Source organism: Callionymus lyra, chromosome 5 (assembly GCF_982586985.1).
Source record: "Callionymus lyra chromosome 5, fCalLyr1.hap1.1, whole genome shotgun sequence".
NCBI lineage: Eukaryota > Metazoa > Chordata > Actinopteri > Syngnathiformes > Callionymidae > Callionymus > Callionymus lyra.
In genome coordinates, this window is record NC_141822.1 from 31,254,953 (window position 1) to 31,280,602 (window position 25,650).

General features: G+C 39.3%; 1 protein-coding gene across 1 annotated transcript in view; it reads right to left on the minus strand.

The window, feature by feature from the left end:
• unc5da (unc-5 netrin receptor Da) overlaps positions 1-25,650 on the minus strand; it is a 226,380-nt gene that overhangs the window by 61,841 nt on the left and 138,889 nt on the right. Inside the window, exon 3 of the mRNA XM_087791958.1 lies at positions 20,856-21,062. Within this exon, the coding sequence (XP_087648084.1) occupies positions 20,856-21,062 (207 nt within the window). The remainder of the gene's footprint in view (positions 1-20,855; positions 21,063-25,650) is intronic.

The window sequence follows — 25,650 nt, forward strand, 5'->3', positions numbered from 1 at the left end:
CAGGGAGGATATTTTCCTATTCGTTATGAGCTTATTTTAGAAACTGAAAAACAACCTTAGAGAAGTCAATGAACAACTGAAACATGTTTTCCAGGTTTGATCTTCAGGAAATAATTCCAAGACTTGGAAGAGTCACACCAAGTAAGAACCACTGGTGGATCTGAGCTCAAGCTCATTATTTTTGGAATCTGAAATAATGATATGGGACGGTACAAATCTGGTTCTAGGTGGCGCTGTCAAGGGCCAGATTAAGTGTTAACCACCTTCCATTTGGACTTGCTATTAAATCATTCTTAGAAATTGATGCAATCAGACAAAAGAAGACATTCACGACATTAAGCATATTCAGTTGAACATGTTGAAAAAATTGTGCCCTAAATACTTAAATAAGTACAATACAATTGTATTTCCATTTTAAACAGCACATTTCAAATAACTATGATGATTTATTGGACCAACTTATTCAAAAGAAAATGTACAAATGTATATGAATGAATATACTTAGCAAATGCAGGCCAGTGCTCATCAATTTCAGGTGCCAGGTTAAGAACTAACTGTCACCACGCTAAAACATGCAAATCGTATTTATTGACACTTACATTGTTAAATTGTTAAACCCACACAAGCTTCCAGATATTTTTAAACACGTTTAATATTAAGAGCACTGACACACCCTGACCACCAGTAGAAAAAAAAATCTAAAATTCTTAACAGATATGAATAATAAATGAAAACTTTGAGTCCTGGTCTCTAATCGTTCAAGTCAGTGTCCAGGTGTTTAAGCAGGACTGTAAACATTCCTGTATGGACAGAGGAGAGGAGGCCCCGGGGCAGGCCCAAGATAAGAGGAGAGGAAAGTCAGTTCCTAAGTACCCCACTACTGCTGCCCTTGGAAAAGATTGGGCATATTCAGGTAGAAACAAAAGAATAGAGATGTTGTATGGTTCAGGGTGACAGCACAGCAGAGAAACGTAGAAATTACAAACGATATTTCTCTTTTTATTGTACTTTTTTTTTCTCTTTCACTCTGCGCCCCGCATATTGTTCTTTAATATATGTCTTTGCTTGCAGCTGGTTAATGAGCCGGGCGTGACACGAGTGCACGCCAAGACGAGGGATGGAAATTAAAAGCCTGGAATTTCAATAATGCGTAGCGACGGCGGACGCTGGCTGTCGCCGTTTAATTGGTCGGATACCTTGAAGATTGTTGCTCTTCAAGGAGAACCCTGTGATGTGTGCGGTGCCTCCGGAGAACAGGTTCATTAATAGATGAATGGAGAGTCATGAGCACCTAATGTTTACAGGCTCAGCTCTGGCCTCCTCACTTCAGGCGGTGTATAATTCCGCCCGTACATCAGCCGGCGACACACACCCACCCGACTTTAAGGAGAAGCAGCCGATGGGTAGATCTTGATGATGACTAGATGCTGGCGCTGATTAAATGCCAGAGATACGCAGCGGTGATTTGCATAATTTAAATTGCCTACCTATCGACTGCAGTTCACTGAGTTTGCGGCGAGAAGCAGAAGATGAGCAGAACAAAAGACCACAGCGAGGTGAACGTCGTGAGGTGATGAGCGGAGAGAAGTTGTGGATACACGTGGGAGGTTTAAGTTTGAACACTTTCTTGTCAGCAGCAGCTCATTGGTTCTTCATTTTAAGCAGGTAAGTTTCACATTGACTTTGAGTTTACTGGCATATGTGCAAATAAAACTGTCAAGAGTAATTCTAATAAAAGTTCCAGGGTGGGATCACATGACAATTGTCTTATATTGAACAACACCCTTTGGGGTGATAGAAAATACAATGCAGGTCTAATAAGCTTACATAATCTATCCTGTTTCTTTGGTCTGCCCCAGGCACTCCACCCAAATTGTCCCGACCACTTCAGGAGTGAGACGACCAGCATCAGTCGTTCTACATTGAGTCTTTATCAGAAACTTTGATCTTGTTCTTGAGGTCACTACAATACTGGTGACCAAAGGTCAGGTGAAACGAAAACCTCTTTTTGCTCTACTAGTTATGGAGAAATGCTGAGCTAAATTATGTTATCATATTGTGTTTTTATCACATTGGGCTGGGAAGGGAATGTTGAGGGATGTCTCCAGATGACACACACAAAGTATAATAATATAATCTATCAGGAAGAACACTCACCATTCTGTCCAATCTAAGACTGGCTGTGAATCATTCCAGTGTGTGTGATGTGCTGATGAAGCTTCATGAAACAGTGTCTTGTTGTTTAGAGGTCAGTAGGTGGCGTCATCAGTTTAAAAATGTGATGTTTCATTAGAACAGTTGTTCAAAACAAAGAAAAATAGTGCAGAGACTGCCATCTAGTGACCTCTAAAAATAATGACACTGTTTCATGAAGCTTCATCAGACCATCACTAAACTAATAGCTTACGATAGGAAATAAAGATGAAGCCGAAACACTTGCTTAGAAAAAAGTCGAACAGACATGTAGATGTCAGATCCCTCTCTCGTTGTACACTTAAAACTTGGTTGACTTTAAACCAACTGTTTCAGCTATAAGTCTGAATTTTAACCTGACATTTATTTCTTTAACAGAGCCTGCATTGACCTATTCAGCTCCATTCTTTAACCACTCATGAGATATTTTATATGAAAGAAATAGCCGAAAGAACTGATTCCTTTTTTGTTTTCAACGGGTTTAGAAGTGTGATGGGTCATTTTCAGAGACTCAAGTGATTGCTGTAATTGATCAATCAAAGATAAATGTAGTCTATATTGGACATTTCAAGGCTCTGAAATGATTCTTCTTTTTCCTCCATCATGGCACATAGCTTGAGCTCTTACATTTAATTTATTTTCAGATATCATGTGATCTTGTTTTGATTTTTGACATTCCATTTGAATTTTTTTGAAATTGCACAGGTTGGTTGATTATAAATCAGTTTATGTTCAAAAGATGTGAAGAGTCACATGGGTACAAAAAGAGCTAATGTATCTCTGAGTAGCCAAATGAAAACAGCCATCGCTAGGGACCAGAGATGAACAGATGCAGGCAAAGAGAAAAAATCTTTTAGGGTATGGATTCAGACTTTCAATTTGACCCATGCTTTGGTTTTGAAGCATCATGTGTCGTGATTGTGTTTCTTCAATGACACAATGACCTCAGACACAAACACGAGTCCTTACAGCCCACTGCTATTAAATGCCATCAAATCTACTCTAACTTTAAAATGTTTGCTAAGTCCAGCACTTAATGTGTATATATTATTATATTTTGTAAAGTCGTTTTTCTTTAACATAGATATGATGAAATATCGTCAACAACGAGCTTTTAACGTGTGATGAATATCAGACGCAACGAAAATTCAGACTATTATGCAAAATTAATGATGGACAAAAGTTGTTAAAATGTGGTTCCAGAAATATAATGATACCTGGATTATTTTGTCCTCACTTACATTGACCAAAAACAATTGGTTTAAAAACAAACATATAAACTTTCACCACATTGCATTAGCACAGGTCAGTGGTGTGTTTAATAGAGTAGGACAAACAATACTAAATAATTACTCATAAAACTCAACTAGTATCAAGTATTATATTTAATAGATAGGCATTTCAAGACATAATTAAACTGAGACATGAACGTTATTTCCTTTGAATATTTGCTCACCCCGACTCATGATGTCATGGTTAACGTGTCATGTTTAAATTGTAATTAAAGCATTTATAAGGTCTTCCGTGTTTGGAATAAATACACAATATTCTTGATTCCAATTATAGAATAATAAGAATATCTTACATTAGGTTTGGCTACTTTTGTTACTTGTGTTGGTTATAATCCAAAAAAACACTAAAACATAAGTTCCCTTTATAGGAACTAGATGGAATTATTCAGTATAGAAAATATACAGTGTTTATGGCCAACTCTGACTAAATCAAGACTAAATTGTCAGTGAATTAAAATGTTCATGGATGAATATAACTTAACACAACTCAAAGGTTCTTTGATAAATCTGACAAACCTCGAATAAAATGTTAAAACTTTTAATCGACCCAAACTGGACAAGACGAAAAAAAATATGAATGTGACTGACACTGATAAAAGGAACCAAGAAAAGAAAACCTCAACATTTCTACATTAAAAATGAAACACCAATCCATATCATCTTTTTACCTTTATGATATATATAAACAAATTATAAATAAAAACATTAAGCAATGGTATTTATAATGACAATGTCTTGCACTGTATTTGTATCATTCATTTTATAATCATTTAAACAATGCAGAATACAAAATATAAGGACATTGAGAATGAAATTTGATCAAACTTTACCTGATTTATATTAACGTACAGGTCTGCAAATGACTGACCTACTGAAAATATTTCTAACAATATTTTCTATGAAAAAAGTTGTTTTTATTAACATACTAAAGTAAAATATTGTAATGTTCTGTGTTGTGCTTGTGGCTTGAGGGGGCGGGGCTTGTGGTGAGAACGAGGAGTCAGTAGAGGTCAGTGCTGATGATCGAACTGTTGTTGCATTGTGCTCTTATTTGGCCTAGTTAACTCCTAGAGAAAGAGTTTTTGTTTCTTAATAAAAGTTTGTTTTCCTCAACACTTGAGAAAGAATAGAAAGAATGTAATGATACATCCACATTCATATTTCAAAAACCTCAGTGAGCCACATCGGGGACTGAAAGACCCCCTGACTGGACTAAAAGTAAAACTCAAACAAAATAACATCAAACAACAAAAACAACAATCTGGATAAAAGTCTTGGTCTCAACTCTCTCATCTTGGTCTCGGCTGATTCATTCATAATATGTAAGAGGCTGCTCTTGAATTTTTGTTCTTACCCTGGGAAAATAAAGCGATAACTACTGGAGGGCCGGAGGGTCAGAGAGGGTTGAAGCGATAAAAGCGACTCAGATAAATGGCCAGAATGAAGACCATAAAGGGCGAAAAGAGCTAAGAAAGATCATTAAGTGTCTGGATTTGCAAATATAAAAGACTTCACTTTGAATGTGAAATTACTATAAATTTCTATTTTCCCTGAGGTGTGGAAGAGAATATAGTCATCAGCTCAAACAAAAATGAGCTTGTTCTAGTTCTACTTTAGTCATCTAAATAACGTTGTCATCTCAGTCGCTTTACAGCTGCGTTCACTCAACATTAATCTGAAGATTCTTTTTCAGAAGCGGCTCCACTTTCTTAATCAGCTGCGTGGATCACGCCTGTAATTTGGTGCAGAGAGGAGGAGAAGTTTGTATATCACTGGTTGCCAAGGATTACACAGTCTGTGGAGAACATTTCTGTACGACATCACTTCATTAGGCTCTCTCTGATAACCTTTCATTTCACATTATTAGTTTTCATTTAATCCCGACTCCCAGTCTGAGCGGCTGTCTGCTGCATTGACTTGGCGGAGACGGGCGCCGGCGAAGGCACGGCGCCCCGACAAAAAGTACAGCAAAGTAATTAAGCAATGAGTCACGAGAGGCCGAGGTTTAGGAATCTGCTGAGCAGCAGCTGTGAAGTTGTCAGAAATCGGTGTTGGAGCTGCTGATAATGTGTGACAGGTGAAAGGGGACGTTGTTAGAAATAAGAACTCGAGTTAAACACATTTAACTTTCAAGATTAATCCTCATGAGATGCAGCTCTTCCGTCTTCTAACTGTCGACAGAAACAAAGGAGACGGTGAAGAGGACGAACACGAAGTAGGATAACATTAAAGTTGATGGCAGACACAGCATCTGAGTTCATAGTTTTTTGCCAGCAATTCCATCCATCCTGCCGTTGGCAGTCAAATGTGCCTGAGGACCCCCCAGAGAGCACGGCAAACTCTTCACAGAGCTGTGGTGCTTTCATATCTGTGGATGTTTGTCCCGGGAGACGGAGGAAATTCGGGGAGTCCACAAGCTGCTCACTTTTCAAACTGCGGGAGAGACGACACGGTTTTTATTGAACTTCAATGGTGTTTAATTTCAAGTGGGATTCATAGTGTGGTCTCTAGAGCTGCGAGGACCTCCGGGATTATCTGGGTTTAGAAACAGAAAGACCAAATATGAACATGTGTTTCCTCTGGTGGCTCAAGTCCTCTGTGGGAGTTTTACAGCTTCAAGTGAATGAACAAATCATGTTAGCTTTAAATTTTGCAACGTGATGGACCAACAGCAAGAGGCATTTATGTGTGAAGGCTGGTTCTATGGGGAAAAGAGTAGGGGTGACCGGGTAGTGTACTAGTGATGTCACCTTCTATCACACAAAATAACTTTATATTAACAAACACAAATGCATTTGTCTCTCCCTGAATTGACGGCGATCTGACAGATGTGCGGTTTATTGCTTTTTATAAGTTGTTGCACGTAAATCAGTGTTTTGAAAATAATGTATTGACGTAAAAATAATAGAATCCTTGAACTTGATTTTCAATCTTACACATTTTTTCTGGGTCACTTCAAGGCCACTGCTGAGTATCTAACTATAGTACTTATCTTGGCTCTATCATTACCTAGGTGACAGGGACCAGTACTGCTGACAGAAGCAGCGTAAGACCAGGAAGTAACATAATCAAACATGACATTTTTGACAGATATATAATTAATTTAATGTATAAAGTATAAAGTGTCCTTAAATCATCCATTTCAAGATCTTTTAATAATCTATTGGTAACAGCGTGATCTGATGTCATCACTAGGCAACAGATCGCACACTTTCTGTACTGACGTCAGCTAAATGCTCAGGATCTTTATAGGTGAATATTTCACCAAGTTTTCACTTCTTGCTCTTGACTATTAGGGGAATTATCTGCAAAGATAAATGATTTCCTTAGACCTCTGGGAGGACTCAAGTGCTTCGCCCCATTACTTCTTCATCTTGCAACTTCCAAGAACAATTTATTTCGAAACAAAGAGAGAAAAATGTAACTACGTGTGACAGGGTCTAAGTATTTCTTGCCCCAATATACATTCTTGACCTGATATGATATGAGGTGTATTGATGATGCTCTTATCTCAATATAATATTTACCAGGACGAGAAAAGTATGACAGCAGTTTTATATTAAAACCCTCCGGGCAGTGGAAAACTTCTTGCACCTCTTTGACGAAGTCGGCTGAAAGTTTGATTTGGCTTAACATACCTGACCTAACTGTCTGGGTTGAAGCTGATGCTCTCTGGTCTTTTAGGATCTCTGCAACCTTCTGGCTGTGAGCAGATTTTGGTATTGATCCAATAGAAAGTAAATACAGGGCCAGCACCGCCGCAGCTAATACTTTTTCATATCTAAGTTGGATATATCATCAAACTTTTGACCTCAATAAGTTTGGATTATATATGGATTTATAAAAGTAAACAAACATTAACAAAAATCAACAAACACTTTTGCATTTTCTTCTTTAATTACTAATTAATTGCGTCATAATCATTATAACTTTTAGGACTATGATTTCAGTACTTATCATATTTGTAAACTAAAGTTGCAGAAGTGACACTTTTTAAGAGAGCGGTAAGAAAGTTGTGTAGCATATTGACAGCCTGTAAATTAAAATTCATGTTTGCCACAGTTAAAATAATGTGACTCCACGTCTCATTTAATTAAAACCTGCAAAAACTTCATCATTCCTGACATGTTTTTTGTTATTATGTTTCCACCACAATAGCCCGGGGCGGGGGGAGATGGAGTTCGTGTGGCCTTTTTAATTCTCAGAAAAAAACCCTCCTTCATCTTTATTAAGCAGCAGGAAAATATGCAGCCAACGAATAAAGTCATGATGCAACGTTTTCAGCTGAAAGCGGAGTAAGTGAGTCACTGACGGGTGCCTCGGCCACTGCTCCACTTCCTCTCTCTCCCTGGCACGCCGCCGGACTGCTCTCGCATCAAAAAGGCAGGAAACGTGGAGTGATGCCTGCGTCTCGTATTGTGAACAGAAATTCAGCTTCAGTCTTCACAGGCGCTGTGTTTAAGCACAAATATATCGCCCACATGAGATGCCGCCGCTTATTTTGTGTGATGGAGAGCCATCATGCTCCCGCTGAAGGCGAGAAGAACAAAGGAGGGCAACCGCATGGTTGAGTCGAGAAAGAGATCAAAGGGACCATTCTTTTTAACCCAAATAATATAATTTTTAATTCAAAGTGATCCAAAAATCGGCAACGTGGAAAAGGCAAGAAAATCAAGTCAGAACTTGGCAAAGTCTGGAATGTTGATGAGGGATAACCAAAGGTCCAGCTGTCGATATTATATATATAAATATATTTTGTTCTCATTTTATTCAGAATCAATTTTCCTCTTTTAATCTCTCAATTTCGCAATTAAATTTAAAAAACATTATTTTAACAAGCGATGCCTTTTAAATGCAAATGTATGCACCTCAAAATAATATCAAATTAAAAAAATAAAGAGGGATATGAGTTAAAAAACTAAAAAATACCGCTCATGTACCCTCATGAAGCCCAAAAATAATATTACAGAAAAAAAAAAAATCAATGTAGAGACTTTTGACTTTTTCAGCCATTCAAAATGGCAGTGGTATCTGAAAAAAAAAATAGACACATCTCAGTCTTGACAGAGCTATATTTAAACATTAAAATGAAATTAGAACAAAACTTGTAAAGCTATCTTTATAATCATTATCTATATTGAGATTTTCAGCGGTGAAAGGAAAAGAAGGGGACTATTGTTAGTCAGTACCTAAAGAGTATAAACACTGGATGGCAGAAACTTGTGAGTTTAAATCTGAAGGCTGAAGCCGATGTGGGCCCTTTGTGCCACACGCTTATCCATTGTGAGTCTCCTTCGTGAAAAATACATGTATTGTGACAGGAGGGGGCGATATGTTGGACGGGTTTAACGTAGAGATTGAATCTCGAACAAGATGTTCAGCAGGCGAAACAAGAGTTCATGTCATTATTGTTCAAATCCTGGAGGAGCCAGTTTTGTAATGTGAAATAGAGACATGACTTAGGCAGCAGGAGTTAACAGGGCAGTCTTGGGTTAAACATGAAATCGGCTCTTTGAAAGTTCACTGTTAATATTTAACAGTTCGGTGCAGAATGTGAGCTAAACTTCTGTTGACCTCAAATAGTTTCGGAGTCGTGAGGTAACACGTCTGCAGCGACTAAATGTCTGTGCAGGAACAAGTTGCGGTCGCACCCTGAGGAGTTCTCGTCTTGGAGCAGCAGACGGCGGCGGATCCAAGTCGACTGAACTTTACCAGGTCCAAGATGGCAGCGGTGGCGAGATTGTTGCTCACACTTGTGCAGCTGTGTGTCGCGACACGGGCTGCCAGCTGAAGGTGGAACGTTCCCGGCACCGGGCGTCTGATGCGGACCTGGCTTTGGGGGGAATGTTTGTGTGATGTGACATGGTGGCACGTGGCTCAGAGTGTGGGCACCGCGAGGGTTGGCTGAGGGCCTGACGCAGACAAACGCTTCTAGACAAGCGGAACACGCTCACAGCAACATCTTCGGTCTGGTCCCAGCTGTGTGTGTGTCATACTTAATCCCTGAACCAAACGGGACACCGTGCATGAAAAAATCATGCTAATTCAGCCATTAAAATGCTGCGAGCTCTCATTTGTGTTGCTCCCTCGGTTGCCTGGTTTGTTTATTTAAAAAAAAAAAAGTTGAATAGGCTTCGATGCATGCACAAGTAGTTTTACTCAGCGGGCCACTTCATTCTTATCACTCCTCACAAGTGAGTGTTTTTGACTCAACAGACACTCAATAGTTGAACTGCTCTCTATTTTGTTTTTCTAAACATTGTTTTTTAAAACAGGGTACATTATCGACAACAATAAGTTCAATTTTTGACCCATTTATTTGTTTTAATGTTGCTTCCACATGTGACTCTCAAAATTAGGGAAATTTTTGCAGATTAATAAGGCAGTAAAAACTTCAAAATCTATATATTGTAGTATAATAAAGACTCAGAATTCTATTTTCTCCTGTAAATAATGTAAAATATGTTAAGATTCACTCAGGCCAGGATCATTATCAAAGATATATGACCAAGAAACTTATTGTAAGTAAGTAATAAGTAATTTATATTTGTATAGCGCTTTTCCAGACCTTCTTTGTCCTTTTTCACATGCTTTGAACCCTGCGGTTTATAAAACAATGTGGCTATAATTTTGTATAAATTTGATGACGATTTGCTGGAACAACAGGTGGCATTAATGCACCAAAATATTGAATCCAATGAAAAAGAAGAAATAAATAGTATGAGTTGATGTGAAAAAAATATTATTCAAATTTAAGTTGAAACTGATCAATATGGCTGTTCAAGAAAGAATTTGAGACTCAGAAATCTTGGCGTCAATTCATCGATGGTGAGTAGTTGGAGACGGCAGCGTAAAGAACAAGGCAAAATTATGGTAAAAGTTGTTAGAGGTTATAAAAGCAGAATTTGACTGTTTTGGTATGCTGGGATACTACCTTTGAACTATGGGAAAAAAACAAAGATTAAACTTATTTTGAATGCTTGTAAGTATATTTTCTTACAGAATATTCTGTTGCGTTATATAAATTACGGTCATATATTCCAACACATTAATGGATTGTAACTTTGCGAACAGCTGATTTAATAATTTTCAATCGACTTGAGGACCTCTAGAGGGCGATAGTCCACCAAACTGTCATCAAGTGACCGAGCTACCTCTGCCAAGAAAGAAAGAAAGAAACTCGTTGCTCCGACTGCTCGCCGGTCATTCGGCCTTTTCGGATCAAAATACACAACAGTTGAGATTCTTTCTGACAGAACGTCAGCAGGAAGAGATATTCAAACCTCCCCTGTCCTCCCTACTCTGGCACACATCCCCTCGTCCACTATCTCTTCATCTTCGAATGCTGGAGCTGTTATCTTCTCCTTCTCGAGTCAAGGATCCATTTTCAGCCTCCAATGTCCTCACTCCCCCTGATCCCCTCGTTCGGTTATCTCTCCATCAGGATATCTTTTTTCTTTCCACCAGGTCTATCGGCACAGATATCCCCCCTGTTTCACCTTCCTCCGCTCTTCTTTCACTCCGTCCTCCATGAACCTTTCTATCACTCATCTCCATCTCTAGCAGCGTTTCAAAGACAAAAAGTATGAAAACGAAGAGGTCAGAGGATCCAGGCATTTCTTTGTGTGATGTTTGCAACTTTTTGAAAATTTGGCTGTAAATAGCTGCATTTCTGCTTGACACTGTAGTTGAATTTGTGTTTACAAGAACATATTTCTCCTCGGTTTAAAAGAAACTAACCCTGGTTACACGATTTAACAGGAAAAAAAATACATTTAAGGAAAACACGCAGCTCTTGACTGTATTGGAACTGCCCTTGAGAGATCAATGAAGAAATCTTTTCTCTTCACATTGACCAGGTTTCCACAGATTGTTAAAAAGCTCTTAAGAGCTACGATCTTCTTTGGAGTGTTCTTAAAGTCATAGTTTGCGCAAAATGAAACTTTGCTCATAGTTCTTTTTTTGATATACATAAAGAAATGTGTATCCATTTGACGTTTGTGAATAGGGATCAATTTTCTTCATCTAGAAAGACGCACAAAAACATCCAAACAACTACATAGTGCTTGTCTGTGATGTTCCTCTTGTAATTATCGGTCCTAGTGTCTGTTGTCTACCTTAGAGGCTTATGTGATATTTGCCCGCAGTGTTTTTGTTTTGCCTTTTAGCTTCTGCTCGGACAAAGCTTGTTTTTTTTTTTCCGGAGGATTTATTATAAGAGCGACATAACAGACGAGCAGTATGGATAGATTTGGATGTTTTTTGAGTGTGTCTATTTGGACGAGGAGGACTGTTTGAATGATACGCCTCAACCTTTCCTGCACCGATCGCTATATTCAATGATGCATTCAAGGGCGTAGGAATTTTATAACGAAATGAGAAAACACACTATAACTTAATGATTTTCAATCCAATGAAACATAAAACGCATAAAACGTATGGCCTTTATAACAACTACACATAAAAACATAAACAACCCTGTGGCAGTTCACAGAAAGGAAATAGATTTTAGTGAGTCTAATGAATATTTAGGTTCGATAATAATGTTCATAGAAATGATGAAAGAACTCCAGTTATCAGTTAAATTACAAAAAACTTAAACCATTAAAAGACATAATAAAAAGAAGAATTTTCTTCTGAACAGTCACCTCATGACTCAGAACAATTACAAAAAAAACATCAACTGACTAAAAATGTCCAGGCCAAGTCTCCTAAAACAACGGCAGCTTGACATTCTGCCTCAATCCTTTCCTTTTAAATGATTTTAATCACAAACTTCTCCAAGAAATAACTAACATAGGGGCTGAAAATTCATTCTTATCTTAAGCCGAACATCTTTAGCCGACTCTCAAACAGACTTTTGATTAATATGCTGAAGAACCCTGAATGATGGATGGAGAAGATATAAAACTTTATCCTTTCCAGCTTTGTTGTAATCTCTAATCAGAGTCTTCATTGTCTGACAAGTTTCGAACGTCTGGCTAACTTGTGAAGTGAACCATTGTTCGCTTTGAATCAAAGTCCCTTCACAATGATTACTGGAAATTTGAATCTTAAGGATAAAACTATTATTCTTTGCCGCACATTATCACTCATTCTCTAGGTTTCCAGACTCAGCAGCGGAAGGAACACGCTCTGGTTCTTCACTGTCTGAGGGGTGTCTTGCTTGAGAATTAGATGGAAAAAAATTGAAGTGATTCGTTGATTCCTTTACCGTAACATCTTTCTTCAGGACTTTGAATAGAAGGTTATAAAACTTTTTGTTGTGAGATTCCAACTTCCATCCATGATCAGATGATGCTCGGACAGTTACACGTGTTGACCATCCATCCATTCAACCATCAATGCATCCATCCATCCAGCCATCCATCAGTGCATCTATCCACCAATGCATCAATCCATCCATGCATACATCCAACCATTTGTCCATTCATGCATTAATCCATCCATCAATCCATCCATCCATCCATCCATTGTTTCAATAATATCAGTAGTCTATCCAAGACAGATTATTTTTGTGTCAGTTCTTTGTTATCTATCCTTCAAATATGTACTGAGGCCTATTCCTGTTTTATCATTTACAAAGTGCTGGACCCAAGCCCTGTTCTAACTGGTATATCTCAGTAGTTTCCAAATTGAAACTCAGCAACACTACATCAGTAGGTGGTTTCGTTCTAAAGGAGAACACAACAAAAGCTGACAATATAAATCCTAAAAAACACAATAATGGTGCTCTCATCTGCATGCTCTCATGTGAGAATGATTTATTAAAACATTTACTAAATGACATTATCAACAGTCAAATTGCTCTCAAAAGTTAACAGCATAGCCGGAATTGTTTTCTTTCCATTAAACTGCACACGTTTCTTCATTAAACCCGACAATCAGTGAGAAAATGTCACCTAAACCGATTCTCCAGCCGGCGTTATTAAAGTTGATGATCTGTTTTCTTCATATTCCTTTAACGACTGCTAAGTTAACGCCGCTAGGCACCGAGCAAAAATAAAGACAGAGTCATTTCATTGCAGCCGTTAAAACAATTTTGGCTTCATTCGAGTGATTCTGTAGTTTACCAAGATTCATTAAAGTCCTAGTTCCCCTGAACCCAGACATCTGGCTGCTGTGTTGTTATGTGACTGTATTATTATTATTATTATTGCATATTAAAATGCTGAATATTCACTCCCAACATATTTTCTACAAAAAACAGCAGGATGTGAGGCAAACCCCTGCTGGCATAATACCAGGTAGAAATTGGTGACATTCAATCAGGCAGAGAGAGACAATAAAAGACTGTGGTATCACTTCAACCTTAATTTCTGGAGTAATTCTCCACCGATAATGAAACTTACTTCACTAAAATAACAGTTTTGGTACAGTCTTGACTGGAATGAACTCGAATCAGAATCATACGAATCTCTCTTTACTAAACTAAACTTTTAGTTTGCCTCTTCTGAGACCAAGACCAGATGGTGTTGAGATCAAGACACTATCAAGACCAGAGAGTGTTGAGACCAAGACACTATCAAGACCAGAGAGTGTTGAGATCAAGACACTATCAAGACCAGAGAATATTGAGACCAAGACACTATCAAGACCAGATGGTGTTGAGACCAAGACACTATCAAGACCACATTGTGTTGAGACCAAGAGACTATCAAGACGACATTGTGTTGAGACCAAGACACTATCAAGACTACATTGTGTTGAGACCAAGACACTATCAAGAACAGAGAGTATTGAGACCAAGACACAATCAAGACCAAATGGTGTTGAGACCAAGACACTATCAAGAGCACATTGTGTTGAGATCAAGACACTACCAAGACCAGAGAGTGTTGAGACCAAGACACCATCACGACTAGATGGTGTTGAGACCAAGACACTATCAAGACCAGACAGTGTTGAGACCAAGACACTATCAAGACCAGAGAGTTTTGAGACCAAGACACTATCAAGACCAGAGAGTGTTGAGACCAAGACACTATCAAGACCAGAGAGTGTTGAGATCAAGACACTATCAAGACCAGAGAATATTGAGACCAAGACACTATCAAGACCAGATGGTGTTGAGACCAAGACACTATCAAGACCACATTGTGTTGAGACCAAGACACTATCAAGACCACATTGTGTTGAGACCAAGACACTATCAAGACTACATTGTGTTGAGACCAAGACACTATCAAGAACAGAGAGTATTGAGACCAAGACACAATCAAGACCAAATGGTGTTGAGACCAAGATACTATCAAGAGCACATTGTGTTGAGATCAAGACACTACCAAGACCAGAGAGTGTTGAGACCAAGACACCATCACGACTAGATGGTGTTGAGACCAAGACACTATCAAGACCAGACAGTGTTGAGACCAAGACACTATCAAGACCAGAGAGTTTTGAGACCAAGACACTATCAAGACCAGAGAGTGTTGAGACCAAGACCACATCAAGACCAGAGAGTGTTAAGACCAAGACACTATCAAGACCAGAGAATGTTGGGACCAAGACACTATCAAGAACAGAGAGTATTGAGACCAAGACACTATCAAGACCAGATGGTGTTGAGACCAAGACACTATCAAGACCACATGGTGTTGAGATCAAGACACTATCAAGACCAGAGAGTGTTGAGACCAAGACACTATCAAGACCAGAGAGTGTTGCCTGCTTTTATGATAGATTTAATATTTTAATATATTTTTTATTTCATTTGTGTTATTTCCTTTTCATATTATATAAAGCCACAAGAAAAAATCAAGTTGTGTTAAAACTGGCAACAATAAAAGTTTGCTAATTCTTTTCAGTCTTTTTAGTCTTTTTATCCATATTGATTTCAGTCCAGTCCAGTTTGAGTGAAATTGTTTAAGTAAAAACATTTTAATCTAGTTTCCATCAAGGACTGTTTCAACTCAACTTATCGGCATCATTTATATTAAATATAGTATATATATATATATATATACAGTATATATATAAAATAATGTTCTGGCACAAGTTTTGCAGAAGTCACTCAGCTGTGGTTATCGTCATATTACCAACATTTACATTGTGTCTCTCTGTGTTTTGTCCCTCGAGAAAGTTATTATTTAATAATATTATAATATAAAGTAGCGGAAAAATAAAATGTTATTATGGCCTTGAGACTAATGTGACGAAAACAAGGCACAGACCAAAAATAAATGGAAAAAGTCTCTCATTCTGAGGATATTTTCATAATTCATTCAATCAAGTATTTTTAGAAGCTAAGTGAATCTTTTCAGTGGTTTCAGTTTCTTCCTCTTTACCGTCATAGAAATGGCTATTAAATAGGTAGAATCATCTGAACAAGCCTCTTCTAAACCACGGTGTAAAAATGTCCGCCACAGCATTCAGGTTACAATTCAGCCTGTATGTTTGTGAGTGTCTTGCTGTTTCCAGTGCTCGCGGCGAAAGCAGAAGCTATTCCCAGCAACTGTAAGGGATAATTTCTTATTTTGGTTTCCACATTTCTTCTCGGCTGTTGCGTCACCTGTGGCGCCGCGTAGATATATGAACTCTCGCCGGCGTCCGGCCCTTCAGACGGAGGGCGACTCGCTCCTCGGCCCCCCGGCGACCCCCCGGTCAAACAATGAGAGGATGTGTGTTTTTCGGTCTGTCTGCATTTATTTTACAGCTTACTGCTTTAAGAGCCGCTGCCCGCCGGACCTCGGGGGCCGTTGTAGCAGCTGAGTCACACTATAATAGCTTCCACTCAGATACAGATGTTCGCCTGCCTCCCACAGATGAAGCTGAATGGACAGCCACGAGAGTCTTCCACAGGCTGCCGCTTCATTTTCGCACCACCTCCGCCTCGGTACACAATCTTGGCAGAAACCATGTTAGAGAAATACACTCTTCATGCAACACTCCAATCCCCAGCTGAGCCCGGAGACCACGACTCCGGCGTGAATACTAAAAGCTGGGGCTTCACAACCACACATCAGTATTCACAACACAAAGTGAACGCTTTTGTTGCATTCATTAGTGTGAGACGGACGTCGGCACGAGACCATAAATACACAAACTCGCAACGTTTGAGATATTTAGCAGGAAGTGTGAGGAAAGTGTTTAGGCAAATTAAGTTGAACAGCAGCTAAACAAAAGCGCCAACAGCAACTTCTCACATAAGAAGTTCATTTCCAGGTGAGTAGAGTTCAGTGAATGTGTTATATTCTACTCTTGGTGACCTGACAATGCCAGGAGGAATGTCTGCTTCAGTCACCATTTAAGTCCCTTGCTCATGGGCCATAGTCTTAATAATGTACGGTGTAGATTTGAATCAAAGTCAGACGTGTAAACGGACAAATTAAGACACTTTTCTCTGCTAAAGTTGCATTTTCTCTCTCACCAGTAAGAACCAGTTATTTCTGTATGACACAATTTATAAACATACTTTTAAAATCACCCAAATTCTTATTATGTATTGAATATAAAACATTTGCTTTTCGCCATATAAGTATAATTACGGAACTCACCAAAAAACAACTAGGTAGATGTCACACTAATAGTAACATTCGATAAACACAGAAAAGTTAGTGTTATATTTTGGCGAATAAGGTGTTGCGTATAAAAAAATGCGTATAAAACTGTTATTTTTTTTAGTGCTTTTAGTTTTGTACCATTCCGACAGCACTTGAACACATCGTCCTTGACCTAGAAACTTAGTTTATTACTTAATTAAAGTTACATTTACAATTGTTATCATTGGTGTTTAATACGGACTCATTCATGGAATTAACTACAATCTCATCATCACAAGAACACATCATCTCTGATCTGAAAGGGAACAATAGAGGTGTCGGTACGACAAGAAAAAGAGAGGATTTGAATCAAGGACAGACTCAAAAACACTTTTTTTTCCTACTAAAGCTTCATTTCTGCTCAATTTGAAATAACAAGAGCCAAACAAAATTACAGCCTAAATCCCAGAAAGCATTTAAAGCCACTGGATGGTGTTTTGAAAGAAGTAGAAGCGAGAAGAAGCATGAAATCATTAGATGAGACTGGAGGTCACATGTTCAAATAAGCATTGAGCTCGGAGTTGACAGGAAGTAGCAGCTAATCCCGGCTCCGGCGGCGATGGACCCGCCAACACGCCGTCGTCGGGTGAGCTCACACTGGTTTCATCAAAACTCTTCTTTCCGCAGACAAATCCTGCTGTTGTTAAATATAGTCGCGGGTTCAATAGCGCCTTTTGGTTGAGGCGGAGTTCACTGGGAGCGCCGTAGTCTGGGGACGTGAAGAGGAATTAAAAACAGAGGGAGGCTAATGGGAGATGAGCTGACATGTAATATCTGCTCAAGTGTCTCCACTGAAAGATCATTCGCTCGCTGACAAATGCCAGAGCTGGAGCTTTCAGGAGACGCGGCTGCTGCCCACACTGCCGGCGAACCCATGACCTTCGAGCAGCTTCTAAAACTTGACATTTTGGTTCTTGTTGAGTCAAATGAAGCGTCTGGCAGGAGAGATCACAACGTTGAACTTTAAAAAACTCCCATTGCCTTCCACTCCTGTGTTTTATTGATCCATGTGTTCACCTTGATTTCAGCGAATCTCATCTTTTTCATGAACTTTTTCTTTTTCTGGTGTCTGTGCACTCCGCTAGAACATTAGCAGCCACTTCCTCTTAGGTTGTTCTGTTGTTTCTGTCAAGGTGAGACTCTTTCTCGTACACTTCACAAAAGATCCTCAAAGTCGAAGACCATGGTTCTCAATGGAAAGAGAGTAATTTGTCCAGGTTGAAATGAGATCTTTCCTGAGTTGGAGAAGTTCTAGTTTCATAATGTATTACAAATGTAACATATATTTTTTTATATATTGTTTTATTATTTGAAAAAAAGGGATTTTATCATATTCCAAAACAAAATGTATGTTAATTAAATAATTTACAGTAAAATAAGAAATGTTGCTTATTTACATTTGTTATATGATGTAGGTGTGCGAGACAATATCCATACACAGATATACCACAATATATATATTTTTTAAATACTCATATTCATATTCAGCAGCACTGGAAAAACTTTTTTTTTTTGTATATTTAATTTAATTTAAGTTATTTTTCTTGTTTAAATTTCAATAAAGTGGTTTCTTGTCAATACACACCCCTAATGTCATGATATAATCCAAGTTGAATTTTGAGATTTTCTTTTTTTTTCTAACTAGGTTGTCAGGTTCTCTACCCTCTATTTGTCTTGACAGCTCCTCACAACAGTATATAATGTAGCCCTAGAGGAAATTAAATCGCTCCTCTCTAGAGGCGAACCAGGAACAGCCATTAGGACGCGGTAGAAAAATACCTGGGGCACCGTGTTCACGAGTTGAAACAAAATGTATCCCTACAAATGTGCATTTTTGGTGATCTTTGATTTACTTATATGACATAAATGTGTGTTTATCTGTGTTGATGAAAATCAAAATGTTAACAATGTTAAAGAGGTTCTCGCTCATCCATCTTCTAATGATAGAAATCAATCAGTGACATTAAAACCCTGTTGTCTTGCTCAAGGGTCTCTGTTTTGATGCCTCATCCCTCCTGCCTATATGAGGGGAGATAAGGAGCCAGCCGGAGGTCCATTGTCAACTCTAAGGGGGGATATTGATCAGCAGCGCCATGAGGAGAGTGAAACATTAACACTGTCACACTAATAGCAACCACGGCGGGCTCTCATTCTCTCCTGTCAGCCCAGAGTCCGAATCCAATTAGGCCGTGGTCATCTGATGTGCAGCGCCGACCGAAACTAATTATAGGAAATACTTTGACAGAGGCGGTGGTTCAAGAGTAAACACAAGAAACAGAACTTCTTCAAAAAGCTCATCGACTACTTCATTTAAAGCCAATTACTTAAGAGGGAACAGCTGTGTGGATAATACAAACAGACGAAAACAAAAAGCAGAGTTTCTCAAAGTTGCATCAGACGAAGGCTCTGAGAGGGAAGTTACATTGTTTCCTTGTGTTTGCTCATAAAGTGACACAGAACAAGAGAAGCAATGGCTGCAAACAGAATGTGATGTAACCGCGGCACTACTACTTCATTTAACGGATCTCTGATCAAGTTAGGGAAAAAGAATACTTTGTTTTGAACCTGTAAGAGGCCTGATCAGGAGAAACATCCTACTGAGCCAACACTTGTGCTTTCATCAAGCAAACATGTTTTACACAGCGACCACTAGATGGTGACAAAGAGCTTCAAATGTACAATCGGATTTGTGTCTTATTTTCGGTGTGAGTGGAATGTTTTTTGCTCGTACGTGTCCCTGTTTCTGTTTGTAGTTCAAAAGAAATGTGTGTGTGTGCTTTTCCGGTCTATTAAAGGTGTGTGCTTTCTTGTACATAAAAGAAGTGTGTGTCTGTGCACACTCTTGTCTTTTATTTTGTTTTCGTTTTTCTTTTGTATACAGCAGTAAATGCATGTGTGTGGTCATGCTTCATCTGGGTCATTTGTGCATTTATTTCTAAGGTATCAGGTATCAGAGAGAATACACATTTTTCTTTGTATGTATGTGTGTATGTACATGTGTAGACCTTTGTTCACGTTGCATGTACTGTATGTGATTTATGTCATTGTTGTGTGTAGATAATGACATATTATACTTAAGAATTATATCTGTCTGTGTCTTTATGTGTGTGAGTACATGTGTATGTGTGAAAACGTGTGTGTTTTTGTAAGTACATGTGTGTATGTGAGGACGTGTGTGTGTGAAAACATTTGTGTGTTTGTGTGAGTACCTGTGTGTGTGTGAAAACGTGTGTGTTTGTGTGAGTACATGTGTGGGTGCGAGTACATGTGTGTGAGTATTTGTGTGTGTGAGTACATGCGTGGGTTCAAGTACATGTGTGGGATCACGTGAGTATGTGTGTAAGTGAGAACGTGTGTGTGTGCACATGTGTGTGAGTACATGTGTGTGTGTGAAACGAGTGTGTGTGTGAGTACATGTGTGTGAGTGCGTGTATGTGTTAATATATGTGTCGGTGTAAGTACATGTGTGTGAGTGCATGTGTGTGTGTGAGTACATGTGTGTGTGAGTACATGTTTGTGTATGAGTACATGTGTGTGTGTGTGTGTGAGTACATGTGTGTGTCTGTGTGTGTGAGTACATGTGTGTGTGTGAGTACATGTTTGTGTATGAGTACATGTGTGTGTGTGTGTGTGAGTACATGTGTGTGTCTGAGTATGTGTGTGTGTGTGACTACATGTGTGTGTGTGAGTACATGTGTGTGTCTGTGTGTGTGAGTACATGTGTGTGTGTGAGTACATGTGTGTGTGTGTGAGTAAATGTGTGTGTATGATTACGTGTGTGTGTGTGTGTGTGTGTGTGCGTCAGGGTCAGGAGGGACAGCAGTTCTACCTGTTGCCAGGTCCGTGTGCTCCTGGGACAGGTGCTGGCTCTGGTGGACCCACTCTCCGTTGCACTTGAAGAAGATCTGCAGGGCGGGCCGGGCCCGACACCGCAGCTTGATCGGGTTGCTCTTGATGATGTAAGCGTCCACCGGCTCCTCCAGGAAGCGAGGCAACGTCCCGGGCTGCCCATGCTGCAGGTTCTCACCTCGAGCACCTTTAGAGAGAAAGAACGCACTTGGTGTTAAAAACTACTCTGTTGTCTAAATGTGCTGATGAGACACAATCACTGTCAGTATCGTTGTATTTCACTGAGGTCAAGGGACAAAATAATTAAAAAAAGAAAATTCTAAATAATAAGTTTCCAAGGTTTTCTTATCCTTAAGTCAGATCTTGCCGTCGTTCTTTCCTCCCTCCTGCCCTGCCTGGGTGTGTCCCAGGACCTCCTCCCTCTCTCTCATTACCTACATCCTCTAAGCGTGGAGGTTTATTGAGGCCAGCGGTGCCGTCAGAAAACACGCCGCATGTGTTGCTCCTCCACAGTGAAAACCCCATCAGGATTAGAGAACCCTCTCTCCTCCTCCTCCTCCTCCTCTCACTCTCAGCTAATCTCATCCTCCTACCTCTCCCGCCGGAAGTCTCCTGATTGAGGATAGAAGATAAAGAGACTCCCTGGCGGTGAAAATCACGGCGCCGCTCGCTTCCCACCACGCGACAGGTTCGCTCTCAACCGTCCTGGAAGTGAGCCTGGATAAAGAAGCATGCTTTTAATTTCTGCAGCGCGCCGCGGGCCTGCTCTCGCTCTCGCTCGGCTCTCGCTGCTCCAGTTTGCTTTGTCTGTGCGGAGCGACGACATGTTTCCTGTTTGGACATGAATGTTGTGGCAGGACACGACTGAGCCAACAGGCAGATTAAATAAACAAATATAAAAGCACGTTTGCTAATAGATCAGCTGTCGTCTGGATCATCGCGGCGTGACACTGCTGCTTACTTATGTGTACAAACACACAATCGACAAACAAAGGACACACAACCGACTGGCTGTTACAATCCGTGTTGAGACGGAAATAAAAAAACTGAACTGAACTAATAAGAAGGTTGATTTATGAAAACAAAATAACAATAAATAAACTCAATAGATATTATATAATAAATCAATATCACAAATGATTGAAAGTTTTGTTTAAAGTTGTACAAAATGATGTGAAAAAGGTTATGTGAAAAATGTTTATTGAGTTAACAATCAAATTGTCAATGGTATAATGGTCAAAAAATGAGAAAGAAAAAAAACAATATATAAGAAACACAGGACTCGAGGGACACTAAGGGGTTTTTGCTGAGATTATGTCTTCAAAATAAATATTTTATATATTTTTCCAAATCAAATACATACAATAAAAAGTTCAAATTGAAAGATGCAACAACCACATTTCTTTAAATTATTGATAAAAAAAAAAGAAAAAAATGTCACATAAAAAAAATATGACCAGTAGGTGAACCATCATAATGTGTGACCACAACACCATTACGATTCTGTTCTGGTTCAAAGATTCTTATAACTGTCAGGGTTTTTTGTTTGTTTTCCATTTCGAGGTCATCGCCCGACAGAGCCTCACAGGTGGTTCTGAATCTGAGCTGGCACCGGCACGTCTCTCACTCCGAGACAGGAACAAGACATCAGTGCCGAGGGCTGAGTGATCTCTCCATCAGACGCTGCTGTCTCTTTCAATCTGCACATGCTAACGTTTGTCCAGCATATCCAGACGCCGTCTGCTAACACTCGGTCAGCGGTGACACGCTACAGAGATCCTCCACCCACACGCTCTACGTTCAGCAGCCTGGAGCGTCAGAGCGTCTGAGTCTGAATGAAACATTTGAAAACACCTGCTTCGTTCTCACTGGAGGATAGAGACACAGTGATGGATCAAGGATGGGCTCTTGTACATACATCTGTGGTCCAGAGAAAAAGATTATTGAACAAAGAGTGCCATCTAGTGGCCTTTGAAAATGATGACACTGTGTCATAAAACCCATCAACATGAATTCTCTCCTCCCTCTACACTATTTCCCTCTCATTGAAATCTCTACATCATCAGCAAACATCATGGTCCTTGGAAACATCCTCTGTCTCCAGCTACAGGAAAATGTATTTCTAAAGAACGTACAATTCATTCATTATTTTATTTCATAAAAATGTCTATGATGCAAACATATATATACTAATTATAAAAATAATGAATACAATTATTGTTGTGTTTTTCCTTTTATGTCGTTTGATTTTGGTTTGTCACTTCCTGTCTTCACCCCTTGGCCTTGATTGATGGCACAAGGCTGGAGCTGATCAAGTATTTCTACCAACTTCCTGTAGGCCAGTTTTCACTTTTGTATTTTGCCTGTTTTCAGTGTTTTTTTTATTCCTTTTGGACACTTTGTGTGGGATTATCCGACTATTATTCATGTGTAAGATTTTTGACTCATATTGTGTTATGATATATTGGACTATTGTTTGTCTATAGCAGGGGTGTCAAACTGGTTTTCACCAGGGGCCACATCATCATAATGGCTCCCCTCAAAGGGCCAGATGTAACTTATAAATGTAACTAAATGTAAGCTAATGTAAAATAAATGTAACTACTCCTTAATGTTAAATGACTTTGAATTTATTACTTGAGAGGGGGCATAACTACTGTAAAACCAACAATTGTGAGCTGCTAAAAACATGTGTGATGTAGCATTTTACAATTAAATAAAAATGGCTGCACACAGCCTTGCATGTGGTGCACTAAATAAGATATATAAGGTAAGGCAGGCGGGCCACATAAAATCACATGGCGGGCCACATTTGGCCCGCGGGCCTTGAGTTTGACACATATGGTCTATAGAGACAGTGGACTATTGTCGATTCAGTATTTTTACTTTGTTTCTTAGTTAATTGTACGTTTGTATTACAACTCAACAATGATGAAGACAAGACCGATCATGTGTCATAAACACACAAACTGAAATACATGTCATTTGTGTATACACAAATCCAAAATAAACAAAAGTTATGAATCTAGAGAGGAAGGAGAGAAAATATTTGTTATCTACAGACGAGTAAGAAACTCAATAAACATGAGACAATGTAACCACTAAGCGTCTGTGGAGAATAAAATGCTCTTCTAAAGTGTTTCTCAGCAGTCATCTCATGGGGGAAGTAGAACTGGCAGCACTAGATTTTGGTTAAAAAGTGTGTTGAGACTTATTAAACATCTTTCTAATAGTCGGAGCCTGAATGTCCCTGAGGGAACTATATAAGCTCATAAACGACTTGCATCACATCCAACAGCACCTTCGCGCCCCTGCCCTTCTCCGCGTAAAGTCGCCGCTCGACAGCCGCCGTCTTTCTCCGGCGTTGCCGTGGCAGGAAATCTTTGTGCTTAATCTGAGGAAAGTAAATTTGTGTAGGAGAAACAGCGAAGCGCGACCGCAGGGCTCACGGAGAATATACGGCTTTAATAAAACACAACGACGCCGTAATGTGTCGTCCAATAATCAGGCGGCTCCAGGCGCTAAACATTTAATGTCGCAGATGTTTGCAAGACGTTCTGCATTCGTACGTTGGTTTAAAAAAAAAATGCATCGTTTAGCACAACATAAACACTCGCTTTTATTTCAACTACTTTTTTCGCAGATAGCCATATAAGTAGAACGACTTCGCAACACCAGTATGACATTTTTATTCTTACTCCACGACAAAATACTTCCTTTGTGTACTTTTTTTCTGTCGGGCTAACTATTCTGGTGCTTCACATCAACAACTGTAATCTCTTTTAGACCAAACTTCTTATACCGCCGGTTAGTTTGGTTAAATAACGTGAGTTATTTGTCTTAAATGTACATTTTTCACAAAAAAATTAATATCAATCAAAGTACAAATAGCATATACTCAACGGGTCAAAGAACCAAGTTGTAAAGCACCTGAAGAAGAGCAAGTCACATTTTAGCAATATGTACGTAGGTTTACAATTTTGCAGTAATGCACAATACATGATCAGTTATTGATGATTTTAGTGATCAGTGATGCATGCATGGTGTTGATAAATAACAGACGCAGCTGCAGCACTGAGTTCACTGAGGGGGTGTCGGAAAAAGTAAGATCCCTGTCGGAAAAGAAGTTTACAGTTGTGTGTTGTTGAGTTAAGAAGCGAGTCTTTACAATTTGAAATGAATTAAAACAGAAAAGGTCGATATTGCGTTACGTTCACAAACAAGTCATCCTGTACCGAGGACTTTAAGTTTTCACAGAGGGGTGTGGAACATAATCCTCGCACTGGGGATTACTTCTGTGTAAGTTCTCTGAGAGAGTAAACCAAGAAACCTGAAGTTTCCCCGGGACAGCGAAATTTGATTACACTCCCAATTTGGATCCTTCACTCCGAGTCGACTGGTTAAGTCTTAGACAAACAGCGTCCGCAATGACCTGGCAATGGATCAAGGCCATAATCTCCAACTTCCATACGCCACTTTCATTTCATGGCCCCTTTAACAGCCAGGAAACAAATGAGCAAAGAAGGAAAGTTTGCCGACTGCCTTAACCAACTATACGGCATCAGGAATTAATAAGCAGGAAGCAGCTTAGCGTAGCCGCGGATAATTAATTCCAAGTTTGTTAATTAAGAGTCGGTGGCATAGTTATTTGTTAATTACTTCCTCATGTTGTTATTCCAGCAGCAGATTTGGGGAATAAGTTAGTTGCTGAGCGGGGACGTATTTTCCTGCAGACTTTATTAGCGGCGATATAGTGTTGCCTCGCGGCCGTCTGT